General features: G+C 39.1%; 1 protein-coding gene across 1 annotated transcript in view; it reads right to left on the bottom strand.

Moving 5' to 3' along the window:
• MPDZ (multiple PDZ domain crumbs cell polarity complex component) overlaps positions 1-22,524 on the bottom strand; it is a 90,930-nt gene extending 68,406 nt beyond the window's left edge. Inside the window, exons 1-9 of the mRNA XM_050912624.1 lie at positions 22,488-22,524; positions 21,732-21,898; positions 12,597-12,818; positions 11,503-11,642; positions 9,217-9,430; positions 7,146-7,274; positions 5,719-5,922; positions 2,595-2,709; positions 123-211 (exon numbers count right to left, since the gene is read on the bottom strand). Coding sequence (XP_050768581.1) covers positions 123-211; positions 2,595-2,709; positions 5,719-5,922; positions 7,146-7,274; positions 9,217-9,430; positions 11,503-11,642; positions 12,597-12,818; positions 21,732-21,898; positions 22,488-22,503 — 1,296 coding nt within the window. The 5' untranslated portion in view covers positions 22,504-22,524. The remainder of the gene's footprint in view (positions 1-122; positions 212-2,594; positions 2,710-5,718; positions 5,923-7,145; positions 7,275-9,216; positions 9,431-11,502; positions 11,643-12,596; positions 12,819-21,731; positions 21,899-22,487) is intronic.
• Between the last annotated feature and the right edge of the window lie 1,994 nt (positions 22,525-24,518).

The following is a 24,518-nucleotide window of genomic DNA, read 5'->3' as shown; positions in this document are numbered from 1 at the left end:
GACTCACCATTTCAACACCAATCCTAAATGTTTTAAACAAGTACTATATGAGCACTTCTTTACAACTTAAAGAAGTAGAGTTTTGCAGACAAGTGATCTCATTTCTTTCTGTGTTTACTTACAACTATAATTTGATCTCCCACATGGATTCTGCCATCATGTTCAACAGCACTGCCTTTTGTAATGCTTTTCACAAAGATACCAGAAGGTTCTGGGATGAAGAAACAGAGAAAATTAAATTAACTAATTTATTAAGAAACAATTTAAATAATGTAACAATCTCCAACTAATGCCACCAGCCAAAGGCAGAAAAAGAAAGAAAACACAATCTCCAGGTAAGATAAGGAAAGAATCATCAAGAAAGTACATGCTTTAAGTAAAACATACATATTGTTATTTTCCTAAAGAATGAGCTTGATTAATGTCAGCTTGCATTGGACCAGATTTCATTCAAAATCTTACAATGCCAAATTCCCAATTCTTGCTGCAAAAGAAGAAATATTCTAACTTATTTTAATCTAAATGTTGAAACCAACATCAACAAAAAACATATCTCTGCCTCTTGGTCAGATTTAAAACTGCAGGGCAGAAAATTCAGTTTGAGTACACTAACCTGGTAAATTCTGTATTTTCTATGTAGTTAATACTAAGAAAAAAATTATAAGCAAGCAGGACTACAACTTACGTTTGAACCAGCTTTTAACTACAGCTGTAAGGCAGTATTTGATCCAATCAAAAAAAAAAAAAAAAGACACAAAAGAAAAAAAAAATCCAAACCCCAAAACAGAACCGTTTTAAACAGTTATCGATTTTGAATCAGAAGGAAAAGGCATATGTATAAAACATCTACAGAAGGGACATTTTACAAAAACAAATCCATTTCAAGAAAAACACACTGGAATTTGAAACAACTTCAACAGCTCAGCAAAGTGAAAATCTATGGAGTTCCTACATGCATATTTTGCATAACATACATGAAATCGAGAAAATACTAGCATGAACTGGCATGAAATCAGGTCTGAGGGTCACAGGCCTGTAACATTGGTATCAGAAATCTTAACAGAATCTCCTTTCTCTCAACAAATGTTCCAACTCTGTTAAATGAATATGTTCCATGGGAAGATAATCCACTACAAAATGGGTTTTAAGAGCTGTCAAGACACGCCAGTGCCCTTGCAGACCTGAAACTCATCTTTTACTGGGCCTCAATATGACAAAAGTTAGCAGGAAGGAGGGCTAAATCTATGTTTTGCTTTAATGACTACATTCAGCTTAGGAAGAGTAAGACTACAAATACAGTTAAGTCAGGACATTGACAATTCTTTCTTAATTTGTTGTTTTCCCAGGTTTTGTGAATAATTAAACAGCTGGTCTTACTAACTACCAAGCGTTTTTATATCCTGTAACAACTGTATGGTAACATGACAAGTTGCTATTTGTCATTCATGAAGGATTCAGCCGCAGACCTTGTTGTCCAGTAGTTTTCTTGCTGCTTCTCTGACAGCAAAGTTGTTCTTCAACTAAGTGTGAAGTCACAAAACTGATATGCCCAATTAGTTCCTAAGGCAAGAATATTTTCTAATGCAGTTACATGCAGCACAATAATTTAAAATCGAAGCCTGGTGATACTCCAACACTAAACCAGTTAAAATATGCTATCAGATCTACCACATGTTCTACAATTTAATTTGCCTTTTAAAGATTCAACTGGAAGCTGCTAAAGAGTGGACTTACACAAACTGTGACCATCCTGTCCTATGGAACAGACTGTTAAAATTTAGTCCAGCTTCTCAAAGCCAGCAAATTACGTCTATAAACTGCCAATAACATGGGATATATCTATCCATACATTTTTCCAACAACATATACACCCGTAAAAGTCAAACCAACAGCTCTTTGAGAAGTTTTACAACACATTCGACAACTGTCCCTTCCTAGCAGTATTGCATTTGCCAAATCCCCCCTAGGGAGGCCTAAAAGAGTTCTGGATCATTTTTCTGAAAAATGTAGTGGAAATTACAAAGTAAAAATACACAACTATGCATGAACACTGTTGCATTTATTTATTTAAATTAACTTATTTATTGGCTGCAACAGCCCAGAGGTCAACAAACATTTATTATATCCAGAAGTCACTAAGGAATTCTTGATAAGCCAGCAGTACTATACACATTGTTTAAAAATAATTACAATACTTCCTGAAACTACTCGGAACACTAATGTATTATCTTGTAAGAACCTTTTAAAAATGAAAATGTAATTTTAAAAGCCCAGCTAGTTCTAACGAAAATGGCTCAATCTATTTTAGAACTGTTTTGCAAAAACATCTCAGCACAAGCTTTAGCCAAGAGTGAATATAAAAATTTATTAAAAAATGCTGAGGTGGGACTTTATAATAAAACTGATTGCTTTTAATCTGAATGTCCTTCTCACAAAAGGAAAACACACCATTTTTCTTTACAAATTTTAAAAAGATTTTAGATGGTCAAGGCTTTTTTTAGAGATGCTATACCAAAACTAAAATTAAGTCTTTGATGCACATACACCATAGTACGCAACAGACTGTATAGTAAACTGCAGGAACCAATCGTTACCTGACGTTTTGTCTCCAATGTAACCAGCAATAGTTATTCCTAATCCCTGGTTGTTTTTAGTGAGTTCAACATTAAACTTCTCCCCATCTTCACAGCTATCAACAGAAGCATCTGCCTAATAAGAAAAGCGTGATTAGAAAGGAAGCTTTTTTTTCTTTAAAGGTCCACCACATTCTTTGATGTTATTAACATGTAAAATTAGACACAAATGTAGAAAAGAAAGTACCAACTTTGCTTCTGCTTTTATTTGGTGTTCAGCAGAGAAACTAGACATAGGTAACATTCCTCACTGTAAAGCAATGCAGGTCATGCCCTCCCCGCCCCGCTGCCCCTAGGATATTACCCTCTAACCTATACAATCATTATTTAATGACTAAAATGGCTGGTGAAATTTGTACAAATTGAACAATGAACCTCTTGTACAGTAAGTTACACAAAGCATGCTTAAACGTTAGAATATGTAGCTTGCTGCCCTTCTGGGACCTCCTCAGAACCAGCTTTAGACCACTATGTTATTAAAAAGAAGAAAAAAAGATCGAAATTATATTTTGCATTCTCTTTGTTTAAATTCCTGTTCAAAAACTAAAGCTATTTTTTTCCTATGCATGCCAAGTTTAAAACATAATAAAAGCTATTACTAGTGAGGCAATTATGTTTCTTGTTTTTGAAAAACTTAAAAATTCTGTTTTAGAAAGCAGCAATTATACTTCCAGCTAGTTAAATAATGACAATCTCCACTAATATCTACTACAACCCTCTGAATTTCAATAACAAAGAATTTTTGGGGTAATGAATTCATTTATTCATTGTTAATGAAAGTACAATACATATTAAAATCCCATTTCAGCAATATTGCTTTCGTATTAAAAGAAAAAAAAAACAACTTATAAAACTTAATTTCAGCTTTTAAAAAACTTTTATTAAAAATTTTTCATTTTTCAGCTGTCTAAAACTGATAGTTACTAGCCACTTCCATAGCTGATATATATCTGTATATGATTACATATACAAGCTTTCAATTTCATTGTATTTATATGGACATCAATATTTATGCATATATTTAAAATGGGAATTCATAGATACAGTACAAATCTATCAAGATTCTGCCATACTCCTATTTTATTCTGTCTCTTCTGCATGACAAATAGCAGCTAATATTTTTTAAACTGCCAATACAGCAACCAGGCAGGTACTAACTAAACCCGCTTTGACTAGGTAAGTATGCATGTGCCAAAAAAAGACGACTTCAGAAGAGCTGTGATGCTACTTGCCAAAAGAGAATCTGACTTCAGTTCTTTATCTGAACAACTCCACCCAAAACCACAATCAAACACAAGAAAAATAAATTTCTACTGCTTTAACTACTTCTCTGCTTGGTAATACAGGATTATTTTGGCCACAGGTAATGCCACTAAAAAACTGCTCCAATTTTTATAACCTCATGAATTTTTACAGGATAGACATCTACAGGGGACATGATGAGAAGTGCCCGTTTTGGAAAGCCATTCTGCTCTCACTAATAGCTTTAAGAGCATCATGAAGTCTTCACCCACCCTGTATTTGCCAGGAAGAAAGAAACAAACCAAGCTGTTTCCATCATCATCTTCACTCCAGACTCGAATTAATGAGGCTTGCAGCACCATTAACTGGGTGCTCCCTCCAAAAACAAGACTTTGTGCAGGCAGAAGCAGTTTAAGAATAGCCTGTTCTGCCAGGAGAGATGTACCAGGAACGAGGTATTGAAAAGCATGGAAATGGAGAGGAAGGTGGCAAGAAAGTCAAATTTTGCCACTTGGTGGCTTTGAGCTATTTCCTTGGTACTAGAAATCCTATACATCCTGCAGCTGCAGATACAGCCTTCAACACTGCATCATATAACCTCAGAAAGGCAAATATTGAAGAAATACACACAGAAGAAGTTATCAAATTCAGCTTATCTTTTGAGACTGCTGCTTTTCAGATAAATAATATTCGGGCTAAATATTGATCCCTTTATCTAAAATACAGCCAGGTTTTCATGCCTCTGAGTGCTGTAGAGACACAACAGTACCAGTCTGTCTCTCCCCTTAGATGCGCAGAAGACTCCATGTTAAGATTAACTTTCTTTGCCTTATAGCCACAAAAGAGGGGAAGAATGTATGTTTGTTTTCCACAGATACCACTACAATGGAGAGAGGCAAAATACTGGTAATCATGCAAAAATTGTTAAGGCTTTTTTTTCTTCCGAAGTGACCTATCTGAAAAGTAATTTGTAACTGGTAATAAAAAGTCTAGAAAAACAACAGGAAAAAGTAGAACAAAAAATTCTTTGTAAGGCTTAAATTCTATCTGGTTGTAGGCTCAAAAACAATCACCTTTTTCTTCTCTCATTCAGTTACTCCACGTATTCACATTTAAATGTGTCTGGTCATAACTATATGTGACAAAACAGTACTGTTCCTGGCTTCCATGAAATCAGGCTTTGCTGCAAACATGCAAATGACCTATTTTGTAGAGGTTTTGGGCTGACAGGACATGATAATATTTACAGCATTTTTGAAGTGGCTGACAGTTGTAGAGGAGTAACCACACAGAAAGTAAAATCATCAGCAGGGAAATAAGGGTAGCAGCTGGCTGACTTTTTTTGGAAGATGTCTAGCAAATGAGCAATGCCAGGTGACGTAGGAAAGCAGCAGCATCTGTGTGCTGGTTGGCACAGGGAGGAACCATCTGATGGATGGCTGCAATGATATGAAAATAAGAAATGTTCCTGGAGAGGAAAAGGACAGGTGGACAGAGAAATGCTACAGAGCCAGCTTGCTCTGTCTGAAGAAGACTGCATGGCTTCAGTTGTTCCCAATGTATTATTGCACAATCACAAGCAACTCAGAACCAGACATTATTCAGATTATACTTATGGAAGTCCTAAGCCTTGATCCCAAAAGGCTTCAAGCATATAGTTCCCTGCATTGTGGACTCATGACATTTAAATTCACCCAGACTGTCAGCTGAGAACACTGCTACTGGGAAAGAAAATCCTGGCTTTTGAGAACATAAGCGTGAAAGACATTCCAATAGCAGTTAAAAGAAAAGGAAGTTTGAAGTAAAAGTTTGCCATGAGTTAAGTATATTCACTGTTGCTTACCTGTTTCTCCGGTGTTGAGATGGGTACTGGTGTACCCGGAGGGACTGCTGGTGGAGGTGGCTCCTCAATAGGACCTCTTGCAATTACCAGTTTCACTCGATTTCCACACTGCCTCAGAACTTGTGCCACCTGCTCACTGCTCATTCCAGCTAGGTCCGTATCACCAATTTTCAAGATGTGGTCTCCACTACACAATCTCCCATGCTGGAGGAAGAATAATGATGAAAAAAGATCTATTAACATCCTGCCATTTCTCCCACGTACCATACAATTAGAAAAAGACCACATAGCTTTAGTCACTTTTAAGACACATGAACCAGGTGACTTTTTTAAGGTGTCAAGTCAATATCCTGGTAACATGTAGAAGAAAAGTACGTTGCTTAATGGCACACTAATTTTACTAGAAATTTCCCCAGAAATATCCAGGACATCCTTTTTCAAGCAGTTAGTCACTCGAGCACAGAAAAAAATGCATATAGTTACTGTTACTACCTACTGGTATTTAACAACTGCATGTAGATTAGAGAACTTCAAGTTTCACTTCCAAACACACTTCCAAAAGACAGCATACAAACGTGTATTCAGCTTTGCACTTCTATTTAAAAACTGGTCCTCAGGATTAACCATAACTTCAAAATAGAATACATTTCTCCCTTACTGTGACCCAGTTATTTATATTGCTTTACACTGGTTTACTCTCCTAATGATCTACCTTTAATCAATAAAAAAGCTTCACATGAGTTTAGCCCATACGAAAAGTATTAAAGAGACAGGTCTGTAAAAGGAATCCATCTTCCTGCTCAGGGAAAGAGTGCAGCACTAAATCCTGTCCATGTATCTCCAGGTCCTGTTATCAGGCCACCAATTCTGTGGTTGAAAGACTGACCAGCCTCTGTGTCTATTCAGTCCTTGACCATCTTTAACGCAGTCCTAGATACTTGTCCAACGGACAAGCTTGAAATGAGCTGTGATCACCAAATTCAATTCGTATGAGCCCTTCAGGCAGGAGCACAGCCTGTGTCCTGAAGCAGACACATGAAGCCACATGCCTGCTCCAAGCTTCAGTAAGCCCAGCAGAGAGAAGCAGATGCTCTTCTTAGCTGTCGGGGCAGAGCAAATAAGTGTTTGGTGTGTCCCCCACCCCTGGATTACAACCAGCATATTCATGAAAGAATTAGGAGTCTAAATGCATCTGCACCAAACATGTATAATGTAACAGGTTTGAAAACGTGATTTAGAGCCTAATCCAGCTTTTACATTCTAATGCACAGATCCCCTGCACTAAACACACATTTACTGAGGAAAAATCTCACCACTTGCTCTCTCTTTTTTACACTTACAAGCTACCACTACTTAGCATGATTATGAAAGTAAAGAGTAACTTCAAACCTTACTGAACAGTAAACCGAAGGGTAGGTTGAATTTACCTGATCAGCCACCCCTCCTGGGAGGATGGTTTTAACAATCACTCCAGTTGACTTTCCTCCCACTATCCCAAATCCCAGACCTGAGCCATCATTCACCAACTCAATGGTCTCCACATGCTGCCAGTGAACCTAAAAGGAATAAATATAAGCGTGCAAATGATTAAAATAAGGACGTATGTATTAAAACTTGCAAAATATTTTCTCTTATTTCTTGGGTATGTTTTTGAATAAAGGAAGGTGGGAGGAAGGTGGAAATATGGGACCTTTCTAACAATTACTATTAGGTATAAGATTACATAATACTTAAGCAATAAATTGCTCATTCCATAACAGCTGGAATTTCTCTGGTACAAACCAGAGCTGGGTAGTGGGTCAGGCCTTTCAAGAACTTGCTGAATGAATTTAAGCAGCAACCTAGGACGGTCCACCTCCATGCCCCATTGGACTCAGTGAGAAAAATACCGCTGCTAGGAAGTCTCACAGGACTGGAAATTAAAATCTTCAGGTAAGTGCATGTTCACGTCGGCCATTATAACAAAGCACAGGAGAAAGCATAAACTCAGTTGAGAGGTTAAGGGTGAAAGCAGCACCAGGTATTGCGAGGTAGGCATTAGCAGCATTGCCCCCTGTGCAATGAACAAAGATTTCTGGGTTGTCCATTGTCAACAGCATTGGAATGAAGTAGCGCTGATGGCAGGCTTCGTGTTCTGACAGGAGCAAAACTGCTCTGAAAGAAAGACAAACACTAGCTCGCTCACATGGGGCGGTACTGAAGGGCCAACTGGAAGCTTCTGGTATTGTTTCTCCTGAAGAAAAAACCACACCGTAAACTCATCTGAAATTTAAAACCGCAGCTGGTGCTCCACCAGGTAGGATCTTGAAAACAAGCAGTTATTTTGGAATAATCAAGGTACTGCAAATTCAAAGCCCTGTAGTACCTGTTTGGGAATCCACAGTCTTAACATAAACCAATGATGATCAAGCAAAGCCTGAAGGAAAAAGAACGGCTCCAGATAAGCTGCTTTCCCCCAGCATTTGAAAGCGAAGAGAACACAAGGACTGGGAAATGCATGCATAAAAAACAAGAAGCATCTGTGGCATGTTCGAAAGGACCATTTTTTCAAGCAAGGGAAGCTGTTCGGAGAATACAGAAACAATCACACAGACAGTGTGTCACAGGAATATTGGAAGAGAGCAGGCCTCTCCTATGTGCTGACAGGAAAAGTTAGGCCAATCAGCTTTATTTCTGCACACAGAAGAAAAGAATAATTCTGAAATTTCTTCACTAAAGGTTTTACGCTAATGATTAAAATAAACACTAAAATAGCTGCTTTTTCCAGACTGATTGCTCCGTACACTTCTAATTATTGACTCCCTTGAAGGGCCACAGATGACTGAACAGCGAAACCTACAGAAACTGAAGATAGGCCGTTTCATCCCAGGACAAGCTATTACGTAAGTTACCAGAAAAAGAAAATGCAGTTAATATCACCATGTTTCTGAGCTATATTCTCCACACCTAGATGTGCAAAAGCTTTCAGAAGAAAGGAAATGTAGCAGAGCTGTTTTCTGGGGGTCCTAAAGTGTGTCCTTACACATGGCATTTTGCTGTCTCTGTCTTGTTGCTTTACTTAAGCCCCACCGCTAACAGACAACAGAGAAACAAATAGAGAAGCACCCATCCAGCTGATGGTGCAGGTCAGGTTGCAATGCCTCAAAAATTTCTGTTTGCCCAAGCAGAAGGCAAAGAGAAAAAAAGATCCTGTTTACTGCTACCTCAAAATAAAGCTTCATAAAGTAAGGTAAACATGCTGAATTTGCATTGGTGGATACAGAGCATTTGACAGATGGGAAGAAGGAATACGTCCAAGATCAAGAACTGCCGTCAGCAAGCCGGAATATTTTCTACTCTTTGCATGGGAAAAGGTACAACAAAGATAAAGAGAAGAAACACCTTAAGAACTGTGAAGGAAATGTACATACAAGTTACAAAAAACTGTCTCAAAATACTAGATGCAGTAAGTGCATACATGCCCAGAACTGAATACACAGACATTTGGGGTATACTCACCGGGTTGGAATGGGCTGAAACTGTGCTAGCAGCAGAAGGAGACCGGGAAACTACAGGACTGATGAGCTGAGGGAAAGTGCCCCTGGCCACAACTAGCTGGACATTATCTTTTGCTTTCTGTAGGATGCTGATAGCCTGTTGATGTGTAATTGTCTGATCAAGGGCTTGTCCATTAATAGCAAGGATTTGATCTGCTTCCTTCAGCTTTCCATCTCTGTCACGTATGTGTAAACAGGGAAGGGGGATGACAAAATAAACAAACAAGAAAAATCAAAGAAGTGTTGCCACAGAAATTACAATATTTTGACAATTTTCCAGTATTTTTAATAACCTGTTCTCTATTCCCCCCACCTTTTAATCTCTCCCTGCAGTTTTGCTGAAAGGAGCTGATGCGGCACCCTGGTGATTGCTTCCTTTGAAGCTAATCCCACTGCCACTCTCCCCTGGCTACTACCCCCTAGCTAGCTTTCTTCTCCCTGTACCCCCATGCGAGACTAAGCATATTAGATCTCAGTCGCTCCCAACCATAGCCTGGGAACTTATGTTTATTCTTGACTTTGAGCCTTTTGCTTAACAGACCAAGAGCTCCACTTTGTTCAGTGCGCCCATTCTGAATATTTACCAAACCGTGGAGTGGAACACACTTTCATCAAGATGTTACAGAAGCAAATTTTGATTTGCACAAAACCAAGGGGGAAAAAAAAAAGAGAAAAAGAAGGGGAGGCAGAGAGAGAAACAAAGAAAATTATAAAATGGATCCCTTTTAAATGAGGGGGAAAAAAGCCCTGAACAAATGAAAAAAATAACTCTTCACTTTCTGACAAAGGAAGCACTACTGTAAATTTACATACTGAGCCCTTCCCCAGACCTACTTCAAAGGAAGTGTACGAAGCCTACACAGGTGAGTTACCCTCTGCCTCCTCCACCACTTCTATTGCTTCTGCAACAAACCAGCAAAAACTCTGGAGTCTTGTCTTCAATGTCCCGAAGTGGCAACGCTTTGAAAACAAAGGGCAGCAACGAAAACAAGGATCCCTATTACACCAGCTTTTGTAAGCACCTACAGTGTAGAAGCCAAGGTACTCAACAGCATTCAGGAAAAACACTAGCTAGCTTCAACTCATAATATTTCGCTTGTGAATTTGAACTGCTTTTCAGAGTGCTCTCAAAGACTTATTACTGCCAGGGCTTTTCTGATTTATGAGGCCTTTAACAGTTGCTGAATCTTTCTCTTCGTGCCAGTGAATCAGGCAGGGCCTGATTCAGTAAAGATAGGTCTCAACTCCACGGAATAAGAGAAGTAAAAACAAAGACCTCTTTAAGGGGGAAAAAAGAAAAAAACACAAAAAAACAGCAAGTGGAATTTAGGCAGGTTAAAAAATATTGTAATGACATAGAGCATGCCACTTTTTGTAACTGAATTAACTCTGTAGGCCATGCTCCGCCCTCTGTTAAAAGGACAGTGTTCAGACCACAAATAATCAGAAAATTTCTCCCTATAGCACAGTGAGAAACAGCACCAAGATGACTCAGCTGCCCCACACAGCTGCCCCACACAACATGCAGAGTACACCACAAAGCAGCTCTGGCCAAGATCCTGATCAGCAAATCCACACACAGTGATACACCCCACCAGTCTGCAGTGAACCAGTGCTGCTGCCATTCACCACTGAGTTCGTTTGCTCCCTCGGGCTGTTCTTACAGTAGAAATCCATTTCTCTCAACACTACTTGTAGAATCAGGATTAAAGTCTAAAGTGTACTTTCAGCAAGCTATTATTATTGCTGAGTTCATGGTAACATCAGTTGAGTATCTCTTTTTAAGAGTCTAACAACTTTAGGTCAAGCCTTGCTTGACTTAAAAGCTGGGTTTCACACCTGCTCAGTGGGACCCTACCTAACAAACAACCCTGCTAGTTACAACCGATTTTTTTTGCACCAAATTGTTTTTCAGTGCATTCAAGGATGGCAAGGTCTGTATTTCAGCTTTAAAAGCCATGAAACAGAACAGTAAGCTCCCCGTTTTCCCTGTTGGAAAGGAGATATTATAAACAAATCACAGAGAAACTACATCTGTAGTTTCTAGAAATTCACAACAGATCATACGCTGCCCTGTTCCAACGCTACATAAATTGTAGTGTTAAGTAATTTTAAATCTGCTATGATGTATGGCTTAGAATACGAGAGAAACATGCCCTTGTACCACAAAAACAACTGCAATAACACAACTAAATTGCAGTGTCATGTTAACACTTGGTACAGCAAAATATTCCAGTAGTAATCTTACCTATGTGCCACACTTCCTTCCTGGATTTCTTGCACAAATATTCCTAGTTCTCCCCTGTTTTCACTCTTGAGTCCCACGACACTGAAGCCCAGACCACCACTTAAAGGTTTAATAAGCTCAATGGTCTCAACAAGACGACCCTGTTCAGAAGAAAAAAAAAGGGTACAAATGTTACAAATGTTGAAAAGCAGCATTAATGAATGTGGTCAACAACTTGAAAATGAGTTTCTAATTTGACAGCTACAGCTGGACAAGGCTACACTAGCTAATAACTGAAACAGTTGTTCAGTTCCGATTTCTCGCTATCGTACAGAAAAGTGACAATTATGAAAGATTTGAGACATAAAGATTATTACAGCCCAGAAGAGGAAATCAGGAAACAACACCTAAATATACAGACTTTAGGCTTAGTAGTGACTAAACTTGGATATATGTATCTACAAAATTTTACAGGCTACAGGCCAAGTCTCAAGCAGAACTAGAAAAAGACGATGAATTTCAGAAAAAGGGAAAAAGTAGGACTGTGCAAAAGGCTCTCCAGGAGAACAGAAGACTTCCCCTATCTGGCTCTATTACAGGATAATTACAAAAATGCTTGACTATATGCCTGGTCATTCTCAGCTCCAGCCACTGAAGGGACTCGTACACCATTTCTGCCTACCACAGAAAAGCACTAAGATTACAGAACAATGCGTAGCAAGGCCAAAAAGGAATTTCCCGTCTTATTTCCAAGCAAGTCACAGAACTACCTTTCATTAGTTATGCATAGAAGAGCATGCTCTGACAAAGCATCTCCCTCACACACAGAGCGGCAGTCCTACAATGAGCACAGAAAAATAATGGCATACTGATCTGTGAGAGGCACGCTGCCCAGCTAAGGACAGTAACTCAGCAGTGACAACGTCAAGGCTACTTTTCCAGCTGTTTTCTCATTTACCAATTGTTCCTCAAAATAAAAGGTTCTTTTTGTTTTATATAGCAAGTGAGCTCTGGTTTGCTTAGTAACTCAACTGCATTTAAATAAACATACATGTATTTTAATCTTCCAGATAATCAGTGATCTACATTTCATGGTTACCAGATGACATGCTTACCTGGGACATATTTCTGATCAGCTGCTCAAAGTCATCACTAGAGGACTTCCCATTAATCTGAGGAGTAGTGGATCTCATCGATGCTTCTAGCATATTAGCTGGGCTGCCGTTCTGCTGAGCCAACAAATATGACTCATTATGTGGCAAGGACCCCACATTCACACCATGATGGAGAAGCTGGGGGAATTCACCAGTGGAATGTATGGAAGGTGTAATATTTACCTGTAAAAGATTGATGGCAACACAGATTTACAAACACAGCAGAAACCTCCTCCTTATCCAAGAGCATCATGATAGGCCAACTGCTTGTTAAAAATATTTGAAATTCCAATTTGCAATTCTACAAAGACATTTTTAAAAGAAAAATTATATTTAATATTTACAATTGATGTAAAGTTGTGAATTATCAGCATAAAACATGAAAAAAATTGATGAAAATAATCTAAAATTATTTTCCATACTCTGCCTAAAATTCTTTTGTTCCTATCAGCACAGCAGCTTGAAGTACTCTAACACAATGGTAAAGGTAAACAAGTATGAACAAGCTTCTTCTACAGTACCGGTATTTTTAAAACCAAATTTATCGATTATTTTACAAGAAAATAATAATTAAAAAAAAGTATGTATGTTTTGATGAAAAAAGAAAGATACCTCACCAGCTACGTCAGGAATAAATTTCACTGGTCAGGGTTTCTGCATCACTATGCACTACGGCTGCCAACGTGACTCTCTAAATCAGCTAGAATTAAATACAAAATTACTGAACAAGTCTAAAATCACCAGGCTGATCTCAAAACCACAGTCGTACCTTTAGACACACAGCCTTGACAATACACTTCTCTTAGAGCAGAAAAGAAATAAAATTCTCTGCTTTGCCCAACCATAGTATACTACCTATTCTCAAACATGTCTCTGCCGACCAATCTAATGAATGGCTGGTGGTGGTATAAAGCTCAAGTGAAGCAGGAGCCCTCATTTGGCTGTTGTCTCACTTGCCTGTTGACTGTCAACAGGCACTGTTTTACTCCACATCGATCTCTTTCATACTTGCCTGGCACACTAACCACAATTTAGGACCACAATACTGCAGCCTCAAATACTTTTCATAGTTTTACAGTGCAAATTTTTTAGCATTCTGCACCACAATACAAAAGACTGGGATTCCCCTTCCTTGAAGCCTTATTTTTAAACTTCAAGTATCAACAAAAAATTTCAAAACTGTAAATGTATTCTAATATGTCTATGCACCAGTCTCAACTGTTTAAGCATGCTACTTCCATTAGGTTTATCATATCATTCTCCCAACAGTCTGGTCATTAAAAGGTCAGTATTGTTCTCCATCACACAATTCCTTCTCATCTGGGTGCTTTAGGAAAACATAACAGAACAAACATCATTTGTTGAACACCTTATGTGCCTGGGAAGACCCTCAAGTTACAGAAAAAATACCACAAGACAGCACTGGAAAGGAAAGTCCTCAACAGCACTTAGCCTGCTCTGCCATAAAAAACTGGAACGAGGAAAACCAGGATGTTTGGAACTCAGTGATTTCCATTACACAGTGATTACATTCTGTTGTCCATATTTGTGAGGAATCACTTGGGTTATGTTTCAAACAAATCATAATCCCTAAAATGTGCACACATGCACCTTCTTTAATCACATACAGTCATTTCAGCAAGCCTGTAAGGCACAGGTAGATAAGCCTCGTTTCACAGTTCATTACATGTAACAACACCCAGAGACACAATCAAATTCTGCCCTCCCATGAATGCAAGATTTCCCCTTACATTATATGCATGGATTTGAAACTAATAAAGTCTATGCCATACTGCATTTCTTATCTGCATGAGTCCCTACAATAGGTTAATTCACTTCCACCTTCCCAATGTCATCCATTTCAATGTATAAAAGTGTATCACTGAACTTGGTCAATTTATGTGCTTCATTTCTTGTTCTCCTCCACCTTCAAATCTTCTTATACATCCTGTTGTCATGTTCCTCCCCACAAAAAATTGTCATGGATCAAATTATTATTTGTAAGAGTATTTAACACCACTGTAATTAGCCAGTCTTGCACTGCTTCTATTTAAAAACATTTTCACATTTCCACAGCAAGATAAAGCAGCCTAAGAGTATATAAGATGCAAATCCAAACTACTTCTCATGTGCACTCAAAGGCCATACTATATGGGTCTGGCATCACAAATGTTAGTAAGTCATGGATATACGTTAATTTTCTAAATTGCAGTGCTCATTGTAGAAAATAGCACTGAACTGCCCCCTTCCTGCTGAAGGTTACCATCCTCAGAGCTCGCTTGGTGAAAGGAGTCACTAGAGAACTCATCACCTGCTCAGGCAAAGCCAGTAAGGTTAGCCTAAATAAGCAACAGCATAGTATGAGCAAAACCTACTGATTTTGCCCAATGTAGGTTAGTGAGAGCTCACATAACCTCTTCAGTGCAGCCTTTGGAGTGGTAACTTCAAACTAAGTAGGCAACGCTAAGCAGCTGAGAGTGGTTACGACTCCAGTCAATACAATTAAACTTAGAGAAAAATAGATGAAACACCTTCAGTTTCATTTAGCACTGTCCTAAGCACAGCATTACTCTGTCCTGGGACCCTTTTAATGTGGCAGGAGCTTTCTGAGGTTTCATCCTTCAGGATGGCAGAAGGGGAAGGGTCACTGGTATTACTGATAGTCCTATAAAACCCAACTGTGTGTCAATTCCCCACTTCGAATGGAGTGTGCAGTCACCTTCTAAGACAAAAAAGGGAAAAGAAGGAAAATCCTACAATAATGCTAAAAGCAAAATTTGAGACTATATGCAGAAACCTAGAACCCCTTCTGCTTTACAAAGAAAGAGCCATGCAGGCAAAAAAGGACAGAAACAGAATTTTAAGGCACAGAAATTGACTGTAGCTGAGGAACTGCTGCTGTGCCCACCCCACTGTCTATTTTCCTTCCATCTTCCTTCATTAATTTCACCTTAAGTTTTTTCCACGTTACCACATGGTGTGCAGACTGCTAACATAGAGACAATCCTAGTCTGTGAAACCTCTCTCTGGATAAAAAGTTAATGTCTTTCCTGTATCTAGAGCACTCCTTTACATGGAAATGTGTAGGGAACAAGTTGCAACACAGGAAAAATCATGCAATGCACAAAAAGTAGATCAAGCAAGCCACAGTAATCCAAAGATACGACAATTTTAGAATAGTATGAATGATACAAATGGTGTTCACATCATGATACTGTTTTTCTCTAATATATAACACTTTCCTGCATGCACAAACAGCAAAGACAAAAAATGGAGCTACACCTCAAATAAAAGGTTATTGAGTATGACACATTGCCCTTACAATGAACTGTATTATATGCCTTCTCTGAATCTAAAATACTTCTTGTACCACTCAATATCCCATACAGCACATCCTTCAGCATGCAGAGCTTTGTGACCATCCTGTACTATGTTCTATATATGTTCTGCTAGTACTGCTTAACAGAGGACTGTTTTACACAGCTCCTTTCACTGTTTGTAATGTTCAAATGGCAGGCTAGCCATGATGGGCATATTAACTTCCATGTGAACATGTGCCCAGTATCACCATTTTCTTCTCTAGGTAAGTTTGAAGGAGTTCTTCAACTAAGATATGACAGTCTCCTCAGGGATTTATGTTTTTCTCTCTGGTAGAAAACTGACATATCCCCATGCTAAAACAGAAGTAGCACCAGGCCGATTCATATTTTAGTTCTACATTGTATGTTTTCATAGACCAAATCCTGTTCAAACTGGCAATATAGTGCCCACCTTCTCAGTCTGACATTTCATCCCTTCTGCATACTTGTATGAGCTGGGACATCACTGCAAACATACAGGAATTGACTGACCTCTCCCACTCCTTCTGCCTTCCAAACCAGAAGATGGAAGTTGTTCATGTTTTTCAAAGACATTTTCCATAACTAATTAACAACTCCATTATTCTGAAGACACTGGATCGTTTTTATTTGCATGATGGTTGAAATACCACAGAAAAGAAGTGCTGCATACTATACACAGCAGGAAAAGGCAAAAATAACCCTCCAATCCACACCCGTTTAACTAGAACTTTAAAAAGCTTCACCTCAAATCTTCAGTACAACTGTGATTACAGCACAGCTGCAACGCAGTATCAAACATCACCTCTTCAATAGCAACTGATAGCAGTACCTCATTTTTATCACACCTTTTCTAAACAAACACAGCTACACGTTCAATGGAGGATGTGCTTAACACAGGAAGCCTACCTCATATAAAGTGGCTTCTGACCTGTGAAACTCCAAGAAAAAAAACAAAACTCTAAGAAAAAATGTCAAACTGCTAACAGAATAAAGTTGTGTGTGTGTGTGTGTGTGTGTGCAAAAAACTTAGATTTCAGAATGTCTCCTGCTAACACACACACATGCTTACACTTTAAAAACATTTCTGTTTTATAATGACATTTATAATGATTCTAAAGGTAGAAGTTCAGAATCCCCAAATTGCAAGCAGAAACGTGACAACCACTCTCTTCCCTGTCCCCCTCCTGAAATACTGGCTTATAGCATGTAAAAGTTGAGAAGAACTGGTATATATTCTTGCTAACCACAGAAGTACAGGTCATTCCAGGGGGAGCAATAAACCACAAGCGGAAATCTTAGAAAGATGATGCTCTTGTGGTTGCATGAAGTATTTTTCATAACATATAAATTGCACTACTTTGGAGTAATAAAATCACCATAATTCCATCAAGAAGTAGCTTTATAGCACTGTGATTGTGTAAGTACCGTATGAAAGAATATTGCTTTGTTTTATTTGGCTTATGCTAATTTTCCTTGATCAGCTTTCTCCTTACTGTATGTAACATCTGCAATGTGGACATAATTTGGCATAAGACAAAAAGAAAAATTCACAAAAACCACCAGGTATGATAAAACTTACATTACAGTCACATAGATATACACTAAATGTAATCAAACAGTGCTTACATGTAGTTGCTCAAAATATTTTTTTAACAAAAAAGGAGCTACCCAAGCCACGTCAGCAGTGTATCAACGTTTAAAGCAATGTAATTGCCATTGCTAAGTCTCAACTTGGACAAGAACAAATTCTCAGTGTTTCTGCACTCCAGCCATTGAGCCTCAGCCCTTGGAGACCTCAAGAAGCACAGAGTAGTACTTCAGCTGACTGCAAATGTCCTGAGTAGCAAAGAGGTCGGCTGCAACAGTGACCGCACTGGAAGCGACGAAGCGCAAGCCAGCCGCCATGCGAGCCCTGCAGGGAGGCAGCAGCGAGAACAGCGCTGCCAGGCGCCCTGCCCTGCCAGGCGCTCCCCGCAGGCATGCTGCCTGCGCCGCAGCGAAAGCCCCCGGGCTCCCCAGGAACCGGCACGGGCACTGGCACCAGCACTGCTCCAGCACCACCCTGCTGGCTGCTCCTTTACGTCTCCATCCTTGGGGCAGGTGAAGCAGATTCCAAATTAGCATTTTTTATAAGCATTTCACTTCAAAACAGAGAGCAAACGGCGTTGTTGCAGAAAGGGGTTCAGGAAAGGAACTAAAGGCTTCTTCTAGTTGTGCAAACCACAGACTTAAGCTAGTGTTCACAGGCAATATGAAAAGACACAGTTTCCCCACTTCTTCCCTAAATCCACTCTAGCACTGACACCCAGCTATCCCATGCAACCCAGGACATGCTGCGCTGCGGGAGGACTCTTCCCCACTGCTGCATTGTGAACAAAAAACTATGGTCAAACTCAGAAGCAAAAAAAATCTGAGGAATGCAGCCCAGCCAAGGGAAGGGTATTTTGTTCTGGCAGAGCCCTGAGTGAAGTGGAGGCGGGAGGAGGGGAGGAGGAGGTGGAACAAGGGAGAGACAAAAAGGAAAGGAAGAGAAGCGGGAGAGGACTGCCAGCATGGTCTGAGTATTCTCTTTAAAATATTTTATAAAGAAAATAAAATATTATTGAAAAGTTCAAAACAGCGCAATCTCTGTTTTTCTTTTCTGTCACTTCCTTATCTTCAAACAATGAGACTGCTCTTCAGCATGAGAAAACGATCATTCACTGAAGAATAAGGATACGAAGAGGCAGAAAAAAAAAAATGGTTCCTTCAGTGCTCCTCAACTCAAGCGACTAGTGAAGTCAGGACAGTAATTCTCAAAAAAACATCCCTTTGCTGTCCCTAGACTTTTCTCAATCCAGCTCTTAACTTCGCAATGACAGATTTGCAGTGCAAACAAATCCTGCTTGCTCATTTAAGAAAAAAAAATTTAAAGCATCTACCAATAAGCACCAAAGCATCAGATTTGCTGACTTTAGCATCGTGCCTCACCAACATCCAGATGAAGCAACATACCACTCAGTCCACACCACTGCACATAACATAAACACAAACTCAAGAGGCTCTTGTTAAGCACACACGAACAATGAAGGGGATCAATTTCCAGTTAACACACAGAAGCTTTAAGGAAATGGGACAGAAAATCTGAAACACCTCCATGCATGCAGAAACACACTTTTTCAGATCTTCTTTTGGTGCTTAAAAGATCCCTTATCTGTAGGAAAAAAAAGAAAAGGAAGTCTACTATTTTGGACCATAAAATTGGTAGTAACTCTCACTGGAATGCAAGGAATATGTCTGCTAAAACTGCATATTTGCATCTTATTTTTTCCTAGGGAAACATGATAGATGTTTACAAGATTTGCCAGCTCATTTTCCAGAGCCACTGCACAAACAGAAGACCGGGCTCTCACTATCATCTCTATGCCCTCCAGACATAGTGCCTCAAGAGGGGAATACCGCCTACCCTCAAATTTATTGAGGTCACTCCAGGCCCACAAGTAGGTCTCACTTAGTGACCTACTTCTGCTGGGATGCTTGCAAGGAATCAGTTTGACTTAGAAAGTAAATTACCATTATTGCTTCTCTGCTCCCATACTCTCTTTCAACCTATACTTTCCTAAAAGATGGCCTTCTCCTGAGAATTCTGCAGTAGTCTTGCAGCTCTTTAAAAACTCATTAACTAATTAAAAACACAGGAGCAGTTTAACAGACTGTCACTTACACTTCACCTTGAGAAAAAACAGACCCCCATTCAACTTTCAGTGCAGCTCATCGTGAAACATAAAAAAAATTCAGCCATCTTAGCCTCAACTGGGTAGAGACTGCACCACCTAGCCACTGCACAGCTCAGCACCACCTGTCACCCTGTCTCAAACATAGCTCTGACTGCAAGTGCTTGGGAAACAACCTGTCTCCTTCCTCAGTCTGGCACGGTTTGGCCAAAAAGCCTCGTCACTATTCACATGTCTTGCAGTTTTCACCAACCTGTAGTTTCAGAGTTTCAAGAGCACAGCACCTTCCCAGACATAAAAAGAAAACTAAAGGGTGTCCTTGAACAAAATGGAGCCTTTGAAAATGCCAAGAAATATAGGTTTTTTTCAACATGACTGCCTATTTCATGATTTTATTCTTTGTCCTGTTTCAATATGCTTTATAAACATTTAAATAAAGCATAGAAGAGACAGGCAATCTCATATTGTAGGGAAGAAACGATTCTATAGAGAAAATAGAGGATAATGTCTGAAGAGCTGACTCAAATCTAAGAATGGCCACAAACATCCATTTGCATGTACAAGTGTTCATATAAGCACATATCAAGAAGGGAATTCCTATCCAAGCATCTCCCCTGTCAACTAGACTGGATATGTACCACGCAACATGCACAGGCCACTAAGTTACTGCACAGATAAACCTGCAGGGTTAGGGAAGGTAAAATTATTATTTGCTTTTTAAAAAATACAGATCTGAAATTACCTATCTGTAGTATCAGCTGCTTCATTTTACTAATTTAGGTGACTGTTTAAAAAGAGAAGCATCCTTCAACTTCACAGCTAATGTCTGGAATTAAAAATTTAATTTGCCTTTTCACCAAATTCCCATTAATGCTTCAGGCATACGTTCATTTCTCAGTACATGTTCCCGGAGTCATCACCACACAATTCACATCATTTCTGCATGTCACTGTTAAATTCTCCTTCTCAAATAGCAGAGCAAACAAACCCTCAGAACAGCTTTTTTTCCCAGATTTTTTTAAATCACTCCAATGTCATCAAGTCTCTACATGCCAAACACGCAAAATCTGAAAAATACGGTCACATATAGGACTGCAGACACCATTCTAACTTTGTCTGTGCAAAACAGCATCAAGATGATCCACAAGAAGCAATAAAGGGCCACACTGTGCTCTTCTGCCACACAGCTGAAGTAGTGTCAAGATCGTGAGGACCCCCCACCAGCCGCAGTCCGGTCAGAGACCAGACGTGGCTCCACGCTCACGATAAGGTCAGTGTGCAGCGGCTGCATCCTCCCACTTCAGCATTTCTGCGTACCAGCCACAGAGCTGCCCATCTTGCAGGAATCAACAGGAACAACTATTTGCAAAGCCAGATACACAGTTTAGTCCTAATTCAGTTACTGAACTACTTTCTATATTCTTGAAGTTCTTATTCTGCTGACAAGGAAATTAAATTATAATAATAAATAATCAAGTCAATATAGCCGAGTTGCTGCCCCTTTTCTCATCCTTACTGAAGACATGCAGAAAAGTAATACTTTTACTTAAAACCCTGAGCAAGGAAAAAAGGAGGTAGGAGCTCTTACTTCTCTTTGATCTTTTATTCCTATAAAAAAAAAAAGTCCTTCTGAAGTCAACATTCCACAGCTTCCCTTACATATTCTCATTTTAGCAGGGTAAGACACAAGAGAGCAATAAAAGACTCCTAGGAAAAAAAAATCCTATGACCTCATACAAAGGACCTATGTCCTTTTGAAGGACAGAGACAGAAAGCCTTATGTTAACTCCCCACCCAGTATCACCATTTCCCTACCATGCACATCTAAGTAACAAGCATATATATAAAAAACACATACACAAACTATGTGCCTCAACAAAGCCCAGAAAAGTCAATGGGTATGTCACCCTCAGTTCCCCGAAGCTTTGGCTCGGACATTTAATTTAAGCTATTTGATTTCATTATTCAACATGGAGAGACACACACATTTTTGCACCTTCTTAGCAATTTTTCTCTTGCACCTGGGAGGCTGCTTTTCCTACCTGATCTCTCAGTTGTTGAACAGAAGTCTGAAGGTTGAGAATTTGGTTAAAGAGAGGACTCTGCAGCACTGATTTCAATAAGCTCAGTTTCTCCTCATTGGCAACGTCACCTCGATCCCGAAGTTTTGCCTGTAAGCGCTCCATGGCCTGGAGGGCCCGATGTGTATCTGTAGCGATAATCATTCCCAGTCAGTAGCAGTTTAGAAACAGCCACATACAAGCAGGTAACAGGTTTAAATGTATCTCTCTCTACTGTTCAAACTACAGATGACTTGAATGGTTCAGTTCTGAACAAAAATCCAAGCCCAAACATGTCTAATGAATCAGGAAGTCAGAGGCAGAGCACAAAACAGAAGCCAATGAAAATTACATTTTTGTCCATCAAGAACTGGGTTACAAAAGTGAAAGAGCCTTCATTAAAATTCAGTTACAGGAACTGTGGCTACAGACCACGGTAAATAAGTAGTGACAAAAATAGCCATAATTTGTCTTTTTCATGTGAACTTTTTTAATTCTAGTAAAGATTAAAACAATGAAATCAAGACAACAGGCTAAAAATTAAATACACTCAGCAAATGGTGGTACACCTTTTGTTTTCAAATACAAAATACAAAAACACAAATATATCATGTATTTCTAAGCACAGTAGATATTTTTTACAAAACCTCTCTCAGCAGTATATATCAATGTCCTAAATCTACGATGCACACTTGATTTGGCCACAAAAATATAGTGATACAAATAAAAAAAGATTACCAATTGTTTCCAACATGTTTTCTGCTTCTCAGCTTCTATTCCAATAATGGTAAGAGGCAGCAAATACAGTATTTCCCTGAAAAATAACAGAAAGGGAAAAGGGTCACATTTATAGAAGCACTAAGCTCTGAAAGAGAAAAAAAAAAGCTTGACTTCTGAAAACAAGAAACAGGCCCGCAAAGCAACAATCCACAAAAACCATATCCCCTTGGATAATTAAAATAACCTCAGAGGTGACCATATTCTGAGTCACTTTGGAGCTTAAAACCTGCCTGAAAATTGCTTCTAGGAATATACTTTGTAATATTTTTGCATTTCCATATCAAAGCTGCTGTCTGCATACTGTTGCACAACATGTCCTGTATTGCTTTAATCAGAAGCTATGAATCATAGCTGTCACTGATAGTTTACACAGTTTCACTGCTTTCCTTTTCCGTGACTCATAAGAAACATCCCCTGCGGGATCAGTTTTCAAGCTCTATGTTGACAATTTCAGGTGCATGAGCCACAGCAGATTTTTTAAAGTCACCTTTTAAAAAGAAAAGTCACAGAAGTCACAAAGTCTTCATGCTACACAGGCTTGCAGGACTCTCACACTACAGCCTCCACTATTAAAGCCTATTGGAATTGAGACTCAGATCTGGATGATGGCTGGGTTTTTGCTAGCGTGGGTTTCCACATGGAGCAAGAAATTCTGAAATTGCTTTGTTTTTTTTTTTGTTGCTTTTTGGGGTTTGGGTTTTTTTTCCCCCAAGTGTGTCTGCAATTTTTCAGAAATTTGTAGTGACGTAATATGTTTGATGGAGATGGATAGCTGAGAATCGAGGAGTTCAAGTATCATTGCAGGTGTATGAACTGAGCTGTGCATTTTATCATCTTATCTTTCACAATGGTGCCTTTGTTTTCTTGATAATAGGAAAACACAAGTATAGCATCCCGACTTGAATCTGGTGTGCCTACCAATATGCAGAGAGCTGTGATCTCTAAGCACTCAGGAAAAATGAGTTTTTCTTGAAACTTTGGAGAAAAATAGGGAAAGGAATGGTGTTGAGAGATCTCTGGGTAAGACAGCCTAACTAAAATTCAACAGGACCATTAGTAACAGAACCTGAGCAGGACAAGCATGAATCGATCCTCACAATAAAAGCAAGAAAACAGCTGTTAACATAGATTCACTTAGAAGGAACATAAGCCAGGATGAACATTTTGACAAGCCTGTATTATTTGCAGTTTGTGCAGAAAACCCAAATCAAGTGGGTTTAAAATGGTTTCAAGTTCCATTGCCAAGACTTCCCTAGTTTCTATATGCCTGAGGCCTCATATCAGTTTATTTTACTGCATTTGAATTTGCCAATACATTGGTATAGAATCACTGATCACCCTTTTTAGGACAATGTACCACTTAAGGACAGACATTCAAACCCTTTGAATCTGACTGTGTCAAAGTAACCTTATTCCATGATCCAAAATATGCATATCAGTAATAAATAAAAACAAGCCTTTATGAATTTGTTTTCTCACTTGGCAAGGCAAATCCCAGCACACGATTACCAGATCTGAAAACCAAACCAAGTATCTTGTGTTTTCACCTTGTCACTCTACAAAAACAAGACAAAAAAATGTCTGTTTTATATAGGAAGGGCTGGATGAGATTATTTAAACATTGTGAAGGAAGCTGGCTTCCCCAAACCTTAATCACTCATAGCTTTTCCTTCTAGATTAACAAACTACTATCACTTCTTCTATTCAGAGCCCCTATTTACAAATAGAGGCATTTATGTCATGTTCACAGGTGTTTTTCTCAGTGGCAATGCCAACCAAAGCAGTTCTTTCATCACTCCAGTTCTTTCTCTACAGCGACTCTTGGCGCTGTGTGTGGATGCAACCAGAGAACCGTGCAAAAAAAGAGATGTGGAGTACTTTTCAGTCATTTCAGTGCCATGATCCTGTTTATCACAATACTATGTGCACAAGCACATAGCATCGTATATTCAACTCTCATCTTCTGAGGAAACTAATCAGGAAAAATAC

This window comes from Gymnogyps californianus, chromosome Z (assembly GCF_018139145.2).
Source record: "Gymnogyps californianus isolate 813 chromosome Z, ASM1813914v2, whole genome shotgun sequence".
NCBI lineage: Eukaryota > Metazoa > Chordata > Aves > Accipitriformes > Cathartidae > Gymnogyps > Gymnogyps californianus.
This window is presented reverse-complemented; position numbering and strand designations above follow the sequence as displayed.